This window comes from Lissotriton vulgaris, chromosome 2_1 (genome assembly GCF_964263255.1).
Source record: "Lissotriton vulgaris chromosome 2_1, aLisVul1.2, whole genome shotgun sequence".
NCBI lineage: Eukaryota > Metazoa > Chordata > Amphibia > Caudata > Salamandridae > Lissotriton > Lissotriton vulgaris.
In genome coordinates, this window is record NC_141687.1 from 515,238,375 (window position 1) to 515,260,491 (window position 22,117).

Here is a 22,117-nt window from a genome sequence, read left to right on the forward strand (position 1 = left end):
ACAATCAGTGTTGCAGTCCCTGGTGTTACCCTCTAACTTCCAGGCCCATGGTACCTTATACCAGTAAGGTAGCATATGCCAATTGGGTGTAAGCCAATCAAACATACACGTTTTAAGGTCAGGGCACTGGCACTGAGGTCTGGTTTGCAGCCCTCCGTGCACTCAGAGTCGAAAAACCAGCATCATCAGTCCAAAATATCGGAATGACCATTAAAAAGAGCCATTTCCTTACAGGGACATTGTAGTTAGGTGGTTAAAACATACTGCTCCCACTGCTAATTACCTCTCATATTACACCACTCATAACTTGTTCAGTGGCATCATTGATAACATCACTGCAACATCTGAATGACATAATTGATGACAAAACTGTGCATGGCGGGGGCACCACATATTACAGTTTACAATTTGTGCAATAGGTGATCTCCTAATACAATTCGAAAAGAAATTAGTTCAGTACTAATTTTCATAAACCTATCTGAGATGTCTAATACTTCTTTGCACATTTCTATGGTATATGCTTCTTTGTCAAATCTACACGAAAATGGCTGGCATAGTAAGGACTTGAGCCCAATAATATTTTTTAGCCACACATTACGGTGAATGCTAACATTATAATTGGTTATGTTTTGCGTTCAAGTACGTGAGATTAACAATGGCAACATATATGAGTTAGCTTGCATATATGTTTTAGAGGCACTTATTGGGCTGAGATTTCATGTATAGATATGTTATCAAACATGCCAAGATTTTTCACCTTGGAGGATGGCGTAATCTTTTGCGTAAGGATAAGCTCACCCCTCTCCAGCTCTAAAGCCCCATTTGACCCTGCATTCCAAACATGGTACCTCACTTTTACCCTGTTTGAGCTGATGCCAGCTATTGTGTTTCTGAGACGTGAAGTCAACTAGGCAGTTGGTCAATGATTCATTTGGATCAGAAGACCCACCCAGGGAAGCCATGATCTGATAAATTAGACCAGGAAATACTATCAAATATAAATATAATTTTGAAAAATGCAAAGAATGTTTGAAGCAACCCTCAAGTCACATTGGTGGCAGGTGAGCCAAAGGAATCCAGTTTGATTGTGATGGAGTGACCAGTGAAAAAGGATCAAATCCTGTCCAAAGGGTCAGCCCTCCATCATCATGCAATCTGTGCAATAAAATAGCATAGTCTGCCTTAACAAATGATGCTGAGAGTTTGAGCAAGACCAGCAAAACAAGATATCTGTCGTCTGTGGACCAGACTTTGTTGTTGGACTGTCTCCTACCAGCATGCGTCTAAATCCCAATTATTTTGGAGCAACCCCTGGTGTAAGTCAGGACGTGCTAGTCTTTGGTAACACATTTTTGTAAATCCTTTCTGAGAACTGGTAGCCTTGCTGTAAATGAGCAGCACCCTTGATGCTCTGGGTTAATGATTTTAGTAGGGTAGTCGTATTTCTTTTTAGGTGAAGCTGGAATAAGCCTTCATATTTGAAGGTGTTGACAGTGATCATAGGTTTGGAGAGAATATATCTGGGCACTTTTGGATGTTTACCCAGTACCCAACATGGTACGGGCTCGAAAGTGCCACTAGGTTTGATCTTACTCAGAAAGCCCTCATCTTCTTTTATTATACAGGAGTAAATTCAAAGCCGTGACGCACAGTGAATATGTGTGCCCTTTTTAACTTTGGGGGACACCAGGTTGAAAAAGAGTTGCATGTTGATTCGAACCGAGGCAAGCTACTACTTACCCAAGTGTCAGAGGGAATGTTTTTCAGAGAGCCTAACAAATACCTGGATATTCTGTCCCTTGTTCTGATTTTATAATCGTTAGCTTGAAGCTGAAGCCTGGGGGTGTTGCGCTGTCCCAAAAAAGTGATTTTAGAATGGGTGATATTGTACCAGAAGGTGAAATATTGTTCCCAAATAATCCAGAGTATGACTTAGGTTGTAAGTGTGTGAGAAAATGTGTTAATGAAATAAAATCCAGACTGCCTCATAGTGTCCACTGGGTATCTATTTGCATATTCAAGTTTGCAAGGCTGTAATGCAATTGCCAGTGGCTTTGCTCAAGAATTCTGAAACGTTATCAACATAATCCCTCTTGGTCATGGGGAAAGAACTACAAATGTGCTTAAAAACGTCATTTAGCTGACAGTTTAAAGCTGAGATGTAAAATGTCATCCGCACCTAGGCTCTAAGGAATGAGGACAGTGAGTAAAGCGGCTCGTGGTTTGGTTTATATCTGTTTTAGGCGTTGATACCGATCAGATGACAGAACATCAAACCAGACACCTTCCCACTAGTCAGAGAGCAGATAGCTCCTAAAGTGCCCTTCTCACTGATAGGTGCATTAAGTGAAAGCTGATTTATATTGAGTGAATGCTGATTTGGATTTAAAGTCTTGCAAAAACTGGATTTAATTACAATAATGTAGACCTGTATTATGTGTACACAGGGCACTTCTGCTACCTCTAAGGGCAGTTGAATTGCACAGTCATATCTCCAGTGAAAATATAGCATGGTCATCTCAAAATGTCTGATATATATTCCCCTCTAAACCCATTCTTTTGTATCTAGTAAGATCACGTGAAATTTTAGTCTGTAAACCATATTGCCACTTTTTGCCTAGTTTAATAGCACAGCTTTTGATCAAAATCACATTTTCAAAATCATTTAGAACATCCATTTTGCTTTGAATGCTTTAGCTGCCCATGTTTGTGTTTGCTTGGGATAGACTGTATAGAGTTAACACAATGTGTGTGTGTTTCTAGTCAGTTTAGAAAGGACAGACCTGATTGGTGCCTTTGTTTACAGGAATATATTACGTTCTGGATCTAGCTACTATCAAACAGATTAGCTTTTATTTTGTATCATAGCAGTCATGTTTTCTCTTGCTTGCCTCTTTACAGTCTTGATTACATTTCAGTTTTTCGCTGGTGTGTGTGTGTGTGTTCATTTGCCTAATTCACAACGTCTCAAATATGGGTGATGAAACATAAGATTTTCTTGGTATTTTAATGTGACTAAAATGACAATCTTTGTGTGACGTATTGTTTATTCGTTTCTTTATAGAGAACTTTTGTTTAACCAGATGTATGACAAGTTCAGTGAAAACTCAGTGGCTAAGGGGATCTTCCTCGAATGTTTGGAGACCTATATTTTAAGGGACCAGCTTGTAGGCCTCACCCCACAGGTGATGAAGGATCTACTTATCCATTTCCAAGACAAGAATATGATGGAGAGTGTTGAGGCTTGTATTGTGCATATGGATGTAACAAGCCTTGACATACAGCAGGTGAGGCTTATTTGCATTGTGCTGGCTGATATGGAATGACTACATGACTGGTACCTTTTGTATATATTTTTTCCTCATTACTAGTGTTACATGTGAACCACTCACCAACTGGATACTGACAGGATGGAACTGTGGTGACTCACCTTATGAATACAAACAGAGTAGTTGGACATAGTACTGGGTCACTTCTAGAATAAGTCTTTACAACTACCGCAAGCTTTCAGAAGCATGATCCTGGAGGAAGACTGATGCATTTCCCCAATATTTTTACATTAAAAACAACCCTGACAGTGAGTAGTGCCCTTGTTACTTGAATCAGCGATGTCAAGCAAGAAAGTAGTAGGTGTTCTTGTCCAGAATGTGTACCCTTGTACAGATTAATCTACGATAAGAACAGAGTTTCTCTTTTTGAAAAGAGTGTATTCTGAACCGAGGGCTCAACCTGCCCGAGGAGCATCTCTAACTTTGACGGGTAGAGCAAAGGCAGTAAAGTTCTCTGCCACCCTGTCTGCCTTTACTCTATCTGCTAAATCCTAAATCAGGCACTCTTTCTAGTATGGCACAGTGGGTAAAAAACAGTGGTTTGAAATGCTACCCAGAGGGATTGTCACTGGTTAGACTATTTGCAAACATTCATCCTATTATCTCTTGAATGTTTGATTCACAGCAGTATGTCTTTTAACCTAAAATTGGTGTAACTTTCCAACCCTGCCATTGTCAACGTTTGTGAATTCTAAAAAGTTGTACATTTGCACCCATTCAGTGATTATTTCTATGGGTTGCAAATTTGCTACTTTTTGGGTAAATCGGTAATTATGGCTTATATTTTTAGTGAAGTGGTGCAGCACAGCAAGCATTGCATCACCTGAAGAGAGCAGTACTGCGCGATATCTTTTTATTTCAGTATAGGTTTTTTATAGTTTATAAAGAAAACAGTACATGGTCAAAAAGGCAGTGCTTGAGGCATCATCATTGTTTCTTAGATAAACTTTCATGTTTATGCAGTGTTTTATACCAGATAAATTCATAGTTTATTAGATATGTTGTCGGAGTATCAGTAGTATAAGCTAAGATAGAAAGAGGCAGAGCGAGTAGAGCGTAGAGGGGACAGACTTGGGAATAAAAATGGGGGTTGGGCAGGATGAGGCCACATGTCAGAAGTTTACGAAAGCTTAATTTTTTTTGGGTGGGTCTAGCTTGTTCCATGGTGCTTTGGATGAATTTGCACTAAAGCTATGGGTATGTGCATTGATGTCTGTACTTTTAATACAACAGACCCAGACCCACCATGTGTGGTGAGTTATTTTTCCAGTCTACTTGGAAGGTTGTGGTAGCAATAGTTGACAATAGGTCTAAGAGTCTTGCATATAGATTCATCAAAGTCCTCTTTTGCGAGTCTGTATTAGCGATTATTAAGGAATCGTTATTACAGACTCGCAAAACGGGATGCATGTAGAAATCGCAATATTTTTTGCGATTTCTACTGCTTCCTTATTTGCGATTAGCAAATTGCTAATCGCAAATAAGGATGCGATTTCCCATTCATTCCTATGGGCTTAAAGGCCCGTAGGAATGAATGGGGAGTCAATCCATATTTGCGATTCGCAATTAGCGAATCGCAAATAAGGATGCGATTTCAAGGGTGCCAGAGTGTCCAAAGGACACCCTGTAGCACCCCTGAAATGGAAATGTACACTGATGTTGCGCACACACATGTCCAAAGGACATGTGTGTGTGTAACATGCAACTTAGATAAATGCACTAAAGTGCATTTTTCCAAGTTTTCGCTATTTACCATGTAGTTAGACTTCGCTGTAAATAGCGGCCCTGGATTGCGAATTAGCAATTTTAAAATGGTTCATGCATTGCATATAAGGAATCGCAAATTGCTATACCTTAAATGCAATCACAATTTGAGAACTCGCAATTATTTGCGAATTCTTAAATTGCGAGAGCATGAACCATTGATGAATCCCAAATAGAATTTTTGCGGGCGCAAACGGCCGATTTTTGTGATTGGCACCGTTTGCGCTCGCAAAAATGTTTGATGAATCTACCTGTAAGATCCCAAATACTAAGGCCCAGAAGTGGAGAGGTTACATAGAGGCCCAGTGTAATTATGGCGTGATTAAGAGCGAGGTTAGTATAAAAGATATTATTTAACATCTGCTGGAAACTATTCCAATATGGTTGTATTTTTTTGCCATGAAACACTAGGTGATCTAAATTGGTCCAAGTCAATTAAACCTAGTTTGTGCAGTCTCCTAGGCGTTCAAAAGCACTTGTATAAGGGCCAAGATTTAAACTGTAGGACAAAGGAGAACTTTTGTGGGAGAAAATTGAGTTCCAGATTTGTTCCCAAATACTGTCTGGCGGAAAAGGCTTGATTCTGCATGCTTGATTATTTTTTTCTTGAATGTACTTATTTTTTGGGGGGTATCGTTCTATATTGCCCGTCTTGGCTAATACAGTTAGGATTTTGAGACCGCATGCTGAATGGGGTGTTATGGTCTTCCACAGGGTGAATTAAGTTTAAGAAACTTGTAGACCTCGATCTGTTGGAAAGTTAAATTCTAATTTCCTTAACAAAAATGATAGTCTAGCAACTATACCCAAATATTGTTTGTCCATCTACTGTAAATATTGGGGTGTGCCAGAGGGAGAAGAGAGTGGAACCCTTCATTTTGTTTGGGAAACAATTGTAAATCTTCTTCATGGTATTAGCAGTGCCACAAGACAGAGAAGTGTGCAGTAGTAAATCTTACACAAAAGGAGGGGAAGTGGATGGAACATTGTGTGGTTCCCATACCCATAAACATGTACATTTAACTGAAATCTGAAGTCTTCCTCCATGAAAATGCGCAGAAATGTTCCTCCGAGAATGAGAAAGTGACCAAATCACCCCAGATTTGGTGGGGTTGACGTGAACAGCTTTCTCCACGTTGAAATGTTTTTTCCCCATGAAGAAAAAGAGAATATTATGATGGTGTACATTAGACTGCCCTTCCCACTGAGCGGAATGGTGTACTCAGCACGATTCCTTAGAAAGGGTAGAGTCCGTCTTAAAAGAAAAAGCCCCAGGACAGGTGCAGTAGCACCCCTGGAAATCTACATCTGACATGGTTTTCCAGACATATTGTTACACCTCTTTGGTCAATAGCAAAAAAGTGTAAACGTACTTTTAAGCGGACTCTTAGACCTCCACCTGCACTTGTTTGTGAATCAGCCCCACTGTTCTCTGTTTTGTCATAATTATGTTTTCTTTGGTTTCTTATATTTTCAGAATTTATTTTTAGCTTGACAGTTGTTTTCAATTATTTTCGTAATGGTATTTTTACACATATGCTTTATTTAAGTCTGCACTCTTTATCCCCCCCACCCCAATTCTATCCTTCCACCAACACCACTACCATAGCGAGAACATCTCCATGCTTGAAGCAGGGGGCAACTAGTGAGTTGCAAGAGGATGGGCATCTTTGGCCACATCATAGGTCTTCACTGAGGGAGACAAGGAGACAGTGCATGGCTCTGGGAAAACACATTCCTTTCCCTCTTTTGTGGTCCATTCTGTACATTTCTTTGTGATTTCCCACACAAGTGGTAAAAGCACTATTGAAGGAAATGGTGAGTAGCACACAGACACATAAGCTGTATCATGAGTCTCACCATGCAATAGCTCGAGCTTCTGTCAGTTCTAATAGAAAATGCAAGAAGCCTTAAGTGCTCTGTGCAGAAGCACAAACTGGAAAAAATATGAGCCGTAGGATATAATACTACTGCTAATTGTGAATAGCTTATGCTACTTTGATCTCTGGTTTATGTATCATTTGGCCCAGTCTTTGGTGTTTGAATATGGTGCTACCGACACATAAAAGGTTGTTATTCTCAGAATTTATCAAAGGAGAGTAACACTCCTTAGTAAATTACACAGAGATAAAAAGCATATTCTTTTAATAAGAGAAAACTAGTCAGACAATTCTCAAGTACATTTAAATGGCTTTTTATGGTACATTGTAAATGCAATTTTAGGTTCCTATGTCCAACAACAATATGCTTGGGATCAGATAAGTGTATATTTTATATAAGAATGTTTTTTCCTCTTTTTGGTATAGATTGTCCTCATGTGCTGGGAGAACCATTTGTATGATGCTATGATCTATGTGTACAACAGTGGAATGAATGACTTTATCAGCCCAATGGAGGTAGGAACGTTAGACTTGGTTGGAATGTCATGACCTTTTCTTGCCATTTGCAACTTTTAGTACATAGTTGTGTAACATTAAATTTCTCTTATCAAAGGGATTATGTGACACTAACGTCAATGAATGACCATTCATGATTGTAGGCACTGACGTCAATTAAAGTCCATTCATGATTGTGAGCACTATTAATGCCAAGTTGTGATTAACCTCTTTATTTCTTCTTTGAAAAAAAAATCCATGGCCAGCGAAACACAAGCCACACTTTGTGTTCCTGCCTCGTCTCTTTATTATGCACGTACTGCAAAGCTTTTTTTCTTTCCTCTCTGGTGGGCTATGTGGATCCTAGAACCTCTGGCCTAGAGCGTTTGTGGACTAATTTCTATGTTCAGGTTCTCTGCACTAAGAGGAAGATAAACAGCATACTTCTTTCTTATTACATGCCTAGAATTTTGCACTGGTACATTTTGCGACAAATGTTAAAGTCACTCTCACTGTGAAGCAGGCAGTTCTCAATTTGTCTTATGTTCACGGTTGGTTATTTCCTTCCAAAACCATAATCTGGTCATCCTGTGTCTGACTTGGACTGAAGGGACTAAATTGCTTCCTAAACCAACATCAATTGAAGTATATAGTGATTCAGTGCCCTGTATTACAAATACATAAAACAGTTAACATTTTTACAAGCTATTTTAGAGAAAATGTTGTTTACAATGGACCTGTTTACATTTCTAATACCATAGCCAGCAATGGCCTTCGGTACCATTTACAAGGTCTCACCTTCATGTGTATGATCATTTGTTCGTAGACCTTATACCCTCTCATACCAGGTAAGATTCATCTTATTCAGTTTTTGTCATATGTAAGCATGGCACCAGAGAATTGTTTAGCTTTTAATTTCCTATAACAGTGTAGTCGGAAGTTTTCGCCCTCCCATTACTGACCATTTGCTTATGCTCAAATAAAAAATAGGAGCGGGTGGGTGAATTCAGCAAGTTCACAAGCCTTGGTGCTTTCCATTTCTAACTCTGGTCCTGATCTCTTTCTCATCATCACCAATTGCCCTAAAATAGATTGTCACTAGAGTCACTGATTAAAATAAAATACCTCTTTTCATCCAATGCCACAATTTCCTGCAATTATAGATTTTATTATGCAGAAGACATTTAGAGATCTTCCGGAAGCGAACATCACATGTCATTCCTTGTGTAATTTCATTCAACGATTCTAGTTCCCTTTGGCGCAAAAATCCATCTCCATGGTTCTCAAGCTTGAACTTTAATTGATCATTTCCAAAGGTAAAGCTCCAAAACAGGATCTTCTTACCCTTTTGCTTACTCATGTGTAGCTTTCAATGCCAGTTGTTCTAAATGTACATAGCACTTGATGTTGCCTACTGAATCTTTTCCTGCCCTTTTAGAGTTGACTCTATACGTATCGTTGGCCATCAGAGAGTCCAAGTTTTTTTTCATTTAAAGACACATACGATGAGCTATTTTGCCAGAGATCTGTGAAAGATTCCCATGTATTGATTCACATAGGTCCTGCAGACATGGTTGCCAAATTAAAAATACTGATTTACATATTTACATTACATTGTCCACTTACCTCCAGATTAGTATTTATTACGACTTCCCAGTATTCACATCAGATCTAATTATATATAATTCAGTTTTATACAACTGTTTGATATAAAAGGCACATACTGAAGGTTATCTACAGAGAATGTGCATGCTGGCTGTGTAACGTCTGCACTCAATCAATTGAGTACACAGTGTGTGTGCACTGTTATAATTGCCATCCATCTAGTCATTATACCTAGGTGTTTAGCACTGTTACAATTGATGAGTATCCTGTTGGAGCCAACATTTTTGAGCGTGGGTGTTGGAACAATAAATTAAGTAATTTTAGTCTGCATGAAAGTTGGTGATTACATATCCGCAAAGAAACCAATATGAATCATGTAAGCAGAATCAAAACATTAAAAAATTTACAGCATTTGAAAGGAAAATTATTATTTTTTCACTTTTCAGAAATTAACTCTTCACTTGATTGAAGATTAGCATTCTGTAGCTAGGACCTCCAGAGGGAAAATATGTGAGATCTCTTTCACAAGCTGTACTATTAGGGCATGTCCTGTCCAAACTGGTATGTCAACCAAATAAGAAGGGAGACCCTTGAGAGGGAATTTATTGTGACTTATCACAGCCTCATCTTGCCTAACTAGTGTTCCACCCACGCCCCAGAATCATGCTTTGGCTACTTCTGACTTTTTGGACCTGGTGGCATGAAATAATCGTTGACATATTGTGTCAGTACATTAGGCATGGTGAGTTAGCCGGCTGGTGACCACAGAAGATCTTATCCGAGTGAAGGTTTTCATAATATATGCAACGCATCAGTGAAATAGACAATATAAGTAAATACCAAGAAGGGTAATAATCAGTGACACCTAGGGGAGAATTCTTGTGTGAAGTAAGACAGACCCAATGCCAACTGAAAATTAAAGTACAGCAGGCTCCTCAGCACTGAAGAAACAGCAATCAGATTTGTACCAAATCTGTGGTCTGCAGGTGTCCCCTCTTCCCTGCACTTCCCCATAATATCCCACTTAGTTTCACTAGAAAGGCCTGATTCAAAACTGACTACAAAAAAGACAACCAAAAAGAACAGTCTGACTTTTTATTACTTCATAATTTCCTCAGTAAAAAAGGACACATTGAGCAGAAGATGGAGGAATAATGTTGCACCATGTGTTGTAAATTGCGTGCTGTGCATTATCCTGCCGTCTAATGTTAGCTCAGAAATAAATAAAAAAATTGTTTGAAGAACTTTATTTTTATTTTGACAGCGAGTTATGATCCTGTTCCTAAAACCCAAAATGCATCAGCCATCAGACTCCACCTTAGATTACCTTTGTCTGCTATCAGAAACCAGCGCCAAGAAACCGCATGGTAAAAGCGCGCTATAGAAATGTTTTTAAATTCAAATTAAATTCAAATCAGGTTTGAAACGGAAAAATGATTCCCCCCATCTTCCAGACTGCATTGTGACTGGGAAAAGTCCTCCTGCCCACCGGTAATGATGTGAAGAGAAACTGATAATACCTAGAGAAGATAATAAAGCATCATTCAATACTTTTTCCAGAGAAATCACTGATTTACCTTCCTCGTCATATGAGAATGACTCTTTGGAGGGTAAATGATGAAAAAGAGGCCTTTTCAGGTCCAGCTTTAGCCAAGACCTTTTGATTTTACTAAACGATATGTATAATATGCTTACTTATAGGGGCTTTAAGCCACCTCTCTTTATCTATTGGCCTGTCAGTCACATTTAGCTCTCGCCCACAACAGCATGCAGCACGGGGAAATGGATAACAATGAAAACGTGAGCCAATAAAGCAGTCACATTCCCTCCGTATATCCCTCCGAAACAAGAATATGTCTACGTATATGTTGTAGAAGACAGCATTGCGTGCACATCCACTACTCCTGCTATTTCCAAGATGCGACCTCAAAGGATCAAAGAAGTTCAACAGATAAATGTGAAGTGCACCGCACAATCAAAATTCCACTTAAAGTACGTCCATTCTTTGCATAGGTGTCCAAGATAATCTTTATTTGTCATAGAAATGGCACCGAACAGCCAACGCGTTTTGTCTGCTACATGTAGACTTGGTCCGGGCATAAATTTGTCTTTCAAGGTTTTGAAGTCAAAGGTGAGCCATAATTCATCATATTAGGACAGTGTAGATTCCTGGTATGGACATTAACCATTTGTTCAACAGGACTCCATACGTTTAGTGGCAGCAAATCTCATCATTATTCCTGAATATAGAGCAGAGTGGCACCTTGATCCGTACTGTCTCCCGCCTCCCAAGCTGGCGTCTCTCTGTGAATGCACTGGGTAACTTCACTTTGAGGGGTTGCATTTTGCTCCTTCACAATGAGCACATCTCTACACGAGGTCGTTTCCTTCAGTACCATTGTTTGTGTTTTTACTTTATTAATACTTTGTTTTTGCCTTTGTGTTTAGAGCCTAAGGTAAAAGCAGTATTTTTCTACCAGGCCACATTCCACCCTTTATCAGCTCCTGTTTCCTGCCAATCCTGATATAAATTTGTTTTCAAGTGTCCTTTGTTTATCTGAATGCTGGTACTTCACAGCGTAACAGATTGCTTCCATTTCCAACTGTTCTCTCTTAAGAGAATTCTCTTTTTGCTATGCATGCAGTAAACAGACCATAGCTTCAATATTATACATGTGAATTCATAAACGGACAATTCTTTAGAACCAATGATTCTTTAATAAATTTTCCCAGGGAGAAAATCAGATTTTATCATGTTTAATTTGCAACATTAGTAACACTTTTTTAAATGTCCTTCTTTTCTTCATTCATTCATTCTTTCCTTTCGTATTCCTTCTTTCTTACCGCCCTACCTTTCTGTTTTCTTGCTTTCTTTCCTTCCTTCTTTCTGTGCCTTTCTTTCCTTCTTTCAATCTTTCCTTCCATCTTTTTCTTTCTTTCCTTCACCATTTCTTTCTTTCCTTTACTTACTTTCTTTCCTTCTTTTTTTTTCGTTCTTTCTTCCCTTTTTCCTTTCTTTATTTCCCTCATTCTTAATTTAATTCTTTCCAACCGTTCGTTTTCTTTATTTCGTGTCTTCTTCAGTTCCTTCCTTTCATTCTTTTTTTAATTGTTTTCATTCTTCTTTTTTTCTTTCTTTCATTGTTTTCTTCGACTCATTCTTGCTTGCTCTTTCTTTCTTTCCTTTTTAGGTCTCGCTAGACAGCGCGCATGCGCGGTCTCTCCGAGACATCTTGCAATCTATATGCATGGGAAAACTCTGCTTACTGCCAAATTATTTCTCCCCGCTTGCCATTAGCTAATTTTTTCTTTTTTTTTGTTAGTGTGCTTACTATTGGGTCTTGATGTGAAACGTAACTTAGGTTTGAAACGGAAACAGCACTGCCTAACTACAATCTCTTTACGCAAATTGTTTTTTTATTTAAAAAAATAGTGCGCATTAATATGCGCGCACTAACTTATGGTATACGCATGCGCCAAAAGTATCCCACTATCAAAAACAGGAAGTGTTGGGCACACACCACTCTTCCGCGTGTCTCTGTGCTGCTGGTGCGCACTACCGCCATGGGGAAGAAGGTCGCTGTCATCCTGGCTGTGGCGGCGTGTTAGTTTTTCATGGATGCTCTGCATTCTTTCATAACCACGGAACAATCATTAAATGGGTCGGAGCTCAAGGGGCTGTGGTTCTGACGTGGTGTCTGTCATGTGTCAGCCTCAAAGTAATCCCTACCGAAATGACATCCACCGGGGATATTTAAACTCAAAGCTGCTGGGCGAGGAGACTTCATTTTTTTCTCTCCCGTCACACCAGCTTGCAGGGACCATGACCCACGTATTTACCAGTTTACTGCTGCCTCAACGAGCGCGGTGTCATTCAGCCCTCAAGCCGCCTCGAGCCAGCTCTATCTTTCCTCGCCTCACCCCTTGGGCTCTGGTTTTTACTCATCTCTGGGGTCCAGGTGTCGCTCGCACCTTTGGCCCCCAGTGTCACTGACTCCCTGGAGTCCAAGGTCACTGACTCCCATGAGTTCTGGGACACTAGCCTTTCAGGCGAACGAACGCTCGTCCATTTTTCGCGTCTCATCTCTTTACGGTTCACAGGGCTGTTCACACCACGTGCACCAGAATATGTCCTCACCTCTTGCTTCCTGCGTCTCTCTCTTCGACCAGAGTGCAACATACCCCGCACCCTTTAAGCTCAGCTGATACACCCTTTCGGGCCCTTGTGCCACTCACTCACACAGGTTATCCCTTGTTTCCAGTCACCAGGGATGTCGCATTTCATGTCAGTCTTTTTTCCACAAAACATTATTTCCTAGTGCGTTAGCTAACTTGGTTCCATTGTGAAGAAGTGAAACTACAACTTTCAGAATGCAGTCGACTGTAAAATGAAAGACCCTTACTATGAGTTGCAGGGGTTGCGCAACCAAGAGCCTGGGGCTCTGGTGTCACCCCTCAGGCAGGGGCGGCCTTAGGCATGTGCAAGCTGTGCACCTGCACAGGGCCACCAAACCAATATATATCCTTAATATAATAATCCACTGAGGATGGATACATATTTGCGTGGCGGCCCCTGGCAGGTATTTGGTGGCCTCCGGCTCTGTTCCACTTCCAAACACCGTGACACCCCCCTCCTCCCCAAACCGCCCCCCCCCCCCCCTCGTCACTCACCTTCGTGCCGCATGGACCCCCTCTTCCGGGGCACCCTACCTACGCTCCCTGCCCAGGGCTACCATGAGCCTAGAGCCGCCCCTGCCTCAGGCTTCAGCGTTATTCCCCTTGCGTCCATCGGGTGTCACTCCTCCTCGAGGTTCCAGTCTCACTTACCTTTCGGTCTCCTTTGTTGGTGGTCTCTCTTTGGGCACCTCGCACTTGTCGCTAAGGTGCAAATGTCTCTCCTGAACACACAAGCCTGCCCTGACTTCCGCATGTTAAAGTGTGCGGCGGTTCCAGGGACTCAGGAGGCTCTTGCTGGCTCAGCCCGTGTGCGGCTCCAGGCACCGTCTCTGCCCCGCTAAGCTATCACAGTCTGTACGCAGCTTTGGCAGTCTCTCCACGCCAGCTCAGGCACTCTGTACACTACCCCGGCTGTCTCTCCCCGGATTCCACAGTCGATCCCGCACTATGGGTCCTTCCTCTTGGCGCTAGAGACACTCAGACTGAAAGTGGCATCTCTGCACGGCTTTCCCTTCTTCCAAATTGCGTCTGTCTCATCCGGCTGTCCTGCCTCCTCCTCTACCGGTGCCTGTCTCTGACTTATCCCCACCCCGACTCTTCCACGCTGCCTCTGGGCTTCTCTCCTCTTTCTCTGACCTTTCTTAGTATTTCACGCTTCTCCATTCCCATTCTCTGCTTCCACTCCTACTCTTTCTCTGGCTCCCCTGCTCTTTCTCTGACTTCTCTCACTCTCTTCTTCGCTCCTTCACTCACCCTCGCTGACTTATCTCTCCCCTCTCGCTATCTCTAGTCTATCTTTCCCCCATTTTATCTCACTTCCACTCTCTACATTTTCCATAGCTGCAAAGTGTTGAGACTGTTTATGTGTGACATTTCCATGTTTCGTGGGTGTTTGTGTGATATTCACATGCTTTAGCAGTGGCAGTTTAGCACGAGCAGAGGCGACTAGTAGTAATGGTCAATTAATGAGATAAATTGCAGAAATGATTGGGTGACACCGTCAGACATTACTCGGGTTTTCAACCAACATCAAAATTGCATTATGGGACACGTAGTTCCGTTCTTAAAGATTACTGGAGACTAAACAAGCAGCACAGGATTAAAGTGGTGCATATGCCACCCTGGCTACAGAGTTCCTTACTTTAAATCCATGCAGAAGCAAGTTTGTGTGTTAGGCGTTGAGGGGTTAAATGTACTTTACACATTCTATCGGTTAAAAGAGCTAACTCTTGAGCCGTGGGCGGCCTGGACTCAAGGAGAGCAGGACAAGAAAGGGCCGGCATCCAGGTATTTTAATGACCGCCGCCTCCTCGGAGCCCACACCGCTGTCATGCACTCCTCGTCTCAGAGGTCGTCCTCAAGGTGATGGCACAAGTACACAAAGGCTCATTGTGTTTGAGAAAAGGGTCACTGTCCGCAGTGCCCAGTGCCCACGATCATGGATTTTCTAGTTTATTTACGTTTCTGTACGTTTTTTCCCAATATTTATGAAGAACAAACGATTGGGGCTTCCTCACCCCCTCGTTACTACGTGATACCTTCGCTGCTTAAGGTTGTTACCCGGTTACTCTTTCAGAACAGCATCATTCTCAAAACTATCCTTTACCCTCTTGGAATTCTTTTAACTTTATGGTACAGGATTCATGTCGTTGCATGGCGACTCTGGTAGATTTCTTTATGAGATGGATATTCCTACTGTTTAAGAAGCTGTGTTGTGGTACCCAATTCCGTGCAGAATTTTCGTGATCTTCAAGCGACATCATAGCTAAATGGGTGCGTGGAGAATGGACGAGACTCTGAAATATGCTTAACAATGTTACAGAACGCACTCCCCAAATTTGTGTGTTTATGCGTTAATACTTTAGTGGCATGTGTGCATTTGTACTAAGGCACGGACGCCTGGCGGCGATGCGCAATTTCCGACAAAGGGTTCGCCATTTGCAGAAACGCACTAGCGTTTTCATGTTGGTACACTTTTAAACTACTTTTGTGGCAGAGCTCCCTGCTAAGCTAGCTTGCGGAAAATAGAGCACACAGTTAAACCCGGCATCATTAGTACAGGAATTAAGAGCAGTTTGGGGCACATGCTTGCGAGCATTACTTTCGGACGTTTTATGTGGAACAACAGAGCACTATAGCATTTGGGGAGGCCACTTTTGTGAAGTCACAACATCATGATACGTGGTTTACATGACAGAGGCAGACGACCGGCAATGAGAAGCCACCACATTAATAATGAGCTCTGTTCACCAGGCTCTTGCCATTCAGCATGTTTTATTGCACTTTATTTCTTTACTATGCACTTTATGCACATAGGTAACTAAAGCGGTGCTGAAGTACACTTATATTGTTTACTTTTTTTATTGCCATGGGTATAACAATACTAGGTGGCCATCCTATATTGCCTTTCTGTGCGGCTTGTATTGCCAGTGTCTTACCCATTCCATACATGGCCTTACTGGTGTACTGCGAGATTCACACAATGTTCTTTTAGAGCACATTTCACAAGCGCTCCTGTTTTGACTCACACCGTTCAGTAGCAACAGTCGGGTGAACCTGTATGGTTTGTTTTCCCTTTCTAAAGTATTGCCTCAGTGTAAGCTGTGCCAGACCTGGCCTTTCTGGCTGGTAAACTGCGGGCGAACACATGGCTGAGGGAATTATTCACCCCATCAGAGCACAGTAGAGCAGTTTGCAGCTGTGGATGTTACATTTGTGATTCCAGGTAGCGAGCACTTATGGAAAGTATGTTCTATCTACAGCTTGTTGATTCTCGTGCATGCGCGTGAGACTGGCAGAGCATGGCACCCTTGAAAGGCAAGGCTCAATTTTGAGTATGCCCTGCTCGCACTATCCAGCTGCCACTGGTGGCGTGTTCAAGGAGCGCTCAAGTTTGTTTAGTTTGTGAACTTCATGTTTATGGAGTGAGCCTGTGTGATGGTGAACCACGGCTTGTGTTTAACGAATTCCCTAAATGTTGAGTTTGTTGTGTAGGGCAGTCACACCTCATTATTCTCAATTCTGTCTTACATTGTCCGCACTAAGAGGCATTACTGTGTCTGCTCTTAAGCCGGCTGCTTTTAATGGGCGATACTTAAACAGATACACTAAATTGGTATTCAGGATGAATGATATAATCTGTCAATTTTCAAGGTTTTCCCCATTTTGTGTACTTTATCAAAATTAAGACTTTTGTTTATGCTAATAGGCCGACTATGGAATTTACATAAGGCACTGGATTTTTAGGTGTGCAGTGGTATTTTACTTGCTTAGCAGATGCAGTATGTCAGTGTATTCAGTATAGCAATTGTTCTCACAAACATGCACACATAACACACAGACACCTCCTCAAATGTAATAATATAACATACATTTGAACACCGGCACACATTACACATTCACAACCTCACCAATACAGCTAAAAAAAAATCACATTGACCATGCCAATAGCTTGACCATGCCAATAGCTTGGCAATTTCCAAGACATAATGGTTTTGCCAATGCTTTTTAATATTATACCAAAAAGCACTTTGCCGAAACTTCCCAGCACCTGCAGCCAGGGATTTATGTGCACTCGTGACAGGGAACCATCTTTGTAACCCAGATTTTTTAATTTAAACGTCCAGGTTTTGGGGTGCAACAGAGAGGGTGTTTAGGGAGGCAGTGCTTGGACACTAGTGACGGTCAGTGCTTAGCCTGCCACACTGACATACACTTGTCACATGCATGCTTTTACTTAACAAGCAACCCGGGACAATGGTGCCCAAGGTCTCACAGTTGTGAGAGTTTGAGCTATTGGTATTTTAAATGACAATGCATTTTATTTATGTGTTAATTATAAAAACAGATAAGTAAAAAGCATTGTCATTTACAGCGCCAATAGCTTAAACTTTTGCAAATGCGAGACCTATTGCATTGCAAATGCTTGTTCCTTTTCCCTTTCCCTTCCTTTCCTTCCTCTTTCTGTAATTGTTTAGTTCTATCTTTCCATTCTTGCCTTCTTTCCTTTTGGCTTATTTTCTTTATGCCTTCTTTCTTTCCTTCCTTTTTTGCCTACCTTCCTTCTTTGTGTCCATTCTTCTTTCTGCCCTTCCTTGCTTGTTTCCTTCTTCTTTTCTTCTTTTCTTCTTTTTTTCTCAAGTTCGAGGTATCCCAAGAGAAGTCAATGTTAAGGTTGCACTCCTCAAATCCCCTAAGTCCCCTAAGAGGAAGCATTCTAAACAGGTCCACTCTGAAAGTGCGGGGTTATTGCGCCTCCAGCACACACTCCTGGAGCCATTCTCTAGTGCTAGTTCTACTTTCTGCTCTGATCTAGCCTGCTTTTTTTGTGCTCAACTCCATGAGTTTCAGGAGGTCATGATGCATTTATTTGTGCAAAGGGCTTCCTCTGCAGGCCTCATGGAGTTCTAAGGTCTCCCAACTGGGAGTCCGTCAGCGGGACCTCTCCTGGTTTCATTTGGCCCTTTAGATCCGTTTCCAGATCTGTGCCAAGCCTGGTAGACCAACAGATGCCATTACCCGACACTGAACTGGCACCATGCAGACACTATCCGGCCCAATTCTGACACGTTCCCTTGCCCCCAAGCAAGGAACAGTTCCTCCATGATCTTTTTGTCACAGATTCTGATGAGGACACCTATGATAATGTCATTGACCAGTTATATCAAGTGTGTAAGTGGTATGATGAGCACCAAGAAACTCAGGCACCCGCATCAATCGCCAGATTGCTTGATGTCTCTGGCCAGCATCAGGGGATCCAACCTTCCTCTCTCAGCACCCCACCCCAGAGAGTTTAGTGGCGCAACCTAACTTGTTCCCTACTGCTCTGCCAGATAGGGAGTCAATACCCTTCAACCACTTGTTTGCTCAGTTGTTACAGCCATGCTTTATGGGATTCATTTAGTCACGGCTTACCTCAAATTTTGCCTGAGGTTTGTGCTATATTTTCCCAGGCTATGCAAATCGACTGGGACACGGCCAAGGGTTATATACATTTGTTGGGCTGAGCCATCGTTACCAGTGTTGCCATCAGACGACATTCTTGGATATGCCCCCCTGGTTTTTCAGGGGATGAGCAATCCACCCTGAAGGACATGCCCTTTGGCAGGTCCCATCTTTTTGTAGAAAAGGCTGATTCAACTTAGGTGCGCTTTAAGGATAGTAGGGCTGCAACCTGCTCCATTGGTCTCGCTAACGCTCTGCACTCACCGGCTCCCCAGTTTTTCCCTTTGCATAGATTTGGCAGAGGGTTTCAACACAGTGAACAGACACTGCCGGCCCATCAGTCATTCCAGTCTGTTCATGGCCGAGTCAGAAGGTTTTCTAGGTCATGAGTACAACATGGGCATGTGTATTGCAGCCCACCACTCATGCAAGGGTTTTTGATGTGTCCTTCCCTTCCCATGACAACCCTATTGGAGAAGGGATCCAACTCTTCCTGCGAGGGTGGAACCCATCATCGCAGACGATTTCTGGATACTCCGTCATCCATGCCACCATCTCAAGACCAGCTGACAGAGGACCATCTGCCCTTGTTGCGTCATAAAGTGCCGACCTTTTAGGCCAAAGGGGCCTTAAAGAGGGTGCTGACATCAGAAGTAGGTGGTGGTTGCTAGTCCCACGTCTTGGTGCCGGAAAAGAACAGAGTCCTATGTTTGATAGTGTAAATGTGCCCTCTTAAAACCTTCCTGTACAAAATTCAGGATGCTCATTTTGTCTCATGTCTTGTCTGCCATCGACCCTGGTTACTGGATGGTAGCATTGGACCTGCAGGATGCTTATTTCTACATCCCTGTCCTGCGGGCCCACAGACATTACCTGCGGTGAACAGTGGGCCAAGGGCATTTTCAGTTTGCTGAGCTTCCTTTTGGTCACACCAGTGCTTCTTAAGTGTTCACCAAGGTCATGACGGTGGTCGCAGTTCATCTGCGGTGCTCAGGGGTTCCAGTATTTACCTACCTCAACGACTGGCTGCTGCGGACGAGTTTGCCTCCGGCAGTTGTCAACCACTTCCAGACTACGGCAAACCTCCTCAATTCACTGAGGTTCACTATAAACGTGCTGAAGCCACACCTGACTCCTTCTCAGATGCAGTGTGGTTTTGTGCCTATCCTCCGGAGCTAAGAGTCTAAGACATTCCAGCTATGATCCCGAAGTTTTAGCTTCTTCATGGATCTTCGTGACGTTGACTCAGAGGCACACCAGATGGCATATACTGGCACTACAGTGGATTCTGAAGTCCCAGTTGCAGCAACATCAAATAGACTAGGCCAGATTTTGGAGGAGACTGCAAACGACCTGAAGTGTTAGTTAGAGTACCAAGACTTGGCCTGTGGTAGACCGCTTCCCTGCCCTTTCCAGAGCTGAGTGTAGTGACAGGTGCATCTTTTCTAGGCTGTGGCAGCCATCTGCAATAGGTGGAGCTCAGAGGTTTCTGGTATGCAGCTGATACTCTGCTCCACATCAGCCTGTTTAAGGCACACAACATGCTTGTCGTTCAAAGCCTTCCTGCCATCCATTCAAAGGGGGCGTGTTCAGGTGTTCAGACTATAGAACTGCCATGTGGTACTGCACAAGGAGTGGGTAAGGGGTCATGGACCGGGTCATTGCCGGGAGGCCCTTCACTTCTGCATGTGGCTGAAGCGCAAGGGTATTTTTCTTGTGGTTCCCCACCTAGATCTTTGATCACCGTGGCGTACAAACTCAGCCAACGACGCGTAGCGGATCACGAATGACAGTCACATCTGGAGGTGGCACAACATCTCTTCCCCCATGCTTGGAGATTGAGTGGCAACAGTGGAGTGCTTTTAACCTTCCTCAGGAGCTTGTGCATGTTGTCCTGGCAGCAGAGCCTTTCCTCTATAAAATCTGTGTACGCCTGCCATTGGGACAAGTTTGTAGCTTGGTGCATGACCAAACAGGTCGTCCTGGTTAATGCTTAGTTGTCTGAGGTTTTGTTCTTTTTTTTTTTTATCTATTGCCCACCCTTTCCTTGCTTTGGGCACAGGTAAAGTTTGCCTGTTGGCTGTGTTGGCCTTTTTTGCATTGCAAGTCCAGCTTTCATTGTTTAAATCACCAGTTGTTATTTGTTTCCTTAAAGAGCTTCAACATTTGTTGCCCTCCTCTGCTTTTGTTATACCCAACTGGGACTTGCAGTTGATTTTGAACTTTCATATGTGTTCTTCCTTTGAATCCATACATGGCCGTCTAATCAGGTTGCTCTCTGTTAAGACTTAAATCTTGGTGGCTATAACATCGGCCCAGAAGGTGGGCAAGTTGGTTCTTCGAACTTCTGCCTTCTTTTTGCCTAAGGTAGTGAGTCCTTTTCAAGTTGGGCCAACTATCACCCTTCCGAAGTTCTTCGCTCTGCCTCACCCCTCCAAGGAGTCGGAACACCTTAATCACCTGGATCCAAAGAGGGATCTTTGTTTTTGTCAGATCCTTCGGTTCCTTCGGGTACATTTAAAATGCGGATATTACAGCGCCTCACATTATTTTCCAGGACCTCCATTCTGTCAGCTAATGCGATGTCCTCTCTTTTGAGTTTAACTATATCCTCCTTAGCACTTTCCAATTCAAGAGACATTGCAGCTGTTGTTTCTTCCAGCACCCCAGTTCTTGCAAAAAGCCCGTCTATTTTGGTGTCTAGCGACACACAGTAGGACCGGATCTCTCTCTGAATTTTTGATGACTCCTTGAATCCCCGTTAAATGTCAGACGATAAATTAGAAAACATAGATGCTATTGAGGAGAGTGAGAGATCTGGGGGTATATTTGTGGCACAAGCAGGTAGTCCAAGAGGGATGTCCGAGCTAGGAGGGGGATTATAGTTGGGTTGTAGCTGAATGTTTTGATTTACATTTAGAAGACATTCAAGTAGTTGATGACCTGTCTCTTCTGTCTCTTCTGGCTCAGGGCTTATATCAGTTTTCTGACTTATATGCTCAGCAGGAAAGCTACAGACTTCTGATTCCGCAACACCAATTGATATCGTGGGAGTTGCGACAGTCTCGCAAAGAGCTAAGGAATCACTAAGACTATTGTCATTCTCAAGCCCCTGCTCTGCTAATGTATCTGTAGACAGGATAGCTGAGTTAACATCTGGCAAAATAAAATCAGTAGTTACACAGCCCTTCTCGCAAGGTTGATCCTCATTATGGGCCTCCACCTCCATACTTAGGGAACTACACTCTAAAGAGGTCTGACTTCCTGATATGGCTATATTCGGGGTTATAACTGAAGATGTGCAGACTACAGAGGGATTGCTCTGCGCCAGATTCAAAACCTGAGGAATGACCTTAAAATAATAAGATCTCAATGAAGGCGTTATTTTAGAGTCTGAATCTAGAATTGTTTTTGCTTTCTTAG

The 22,117-nt window shown here is 42.5% G+C and overlaps 1 protein-coding gene across 1 annotated transcript in view; it reads left to right on the top strand.

Moving 5' to 3' along the window:
* Positions 1 to 22,117, top strand: part of VPS8 (VPS8 subunit of CORVET complex) — a 1,704,823-nt gene that overhangs the window by 481,970 nt on the left and 1,200,736 nt on the right. The window contains exons 21-22 of the mRNA XM_086955430.1: positions 3,065 to 3,287; positions 7,400 to 7,489. Of these exons, the coding sequence (XP_086811556.1) occupies positions 3,065 to 3,287; positions 7,400 to 7,489 (313 nt within the window). The remainder of the gene's footprint in view (positions 1 to 3,064; positions 3,288 to 7,399; positions 7,490 to 22,117) is intronic.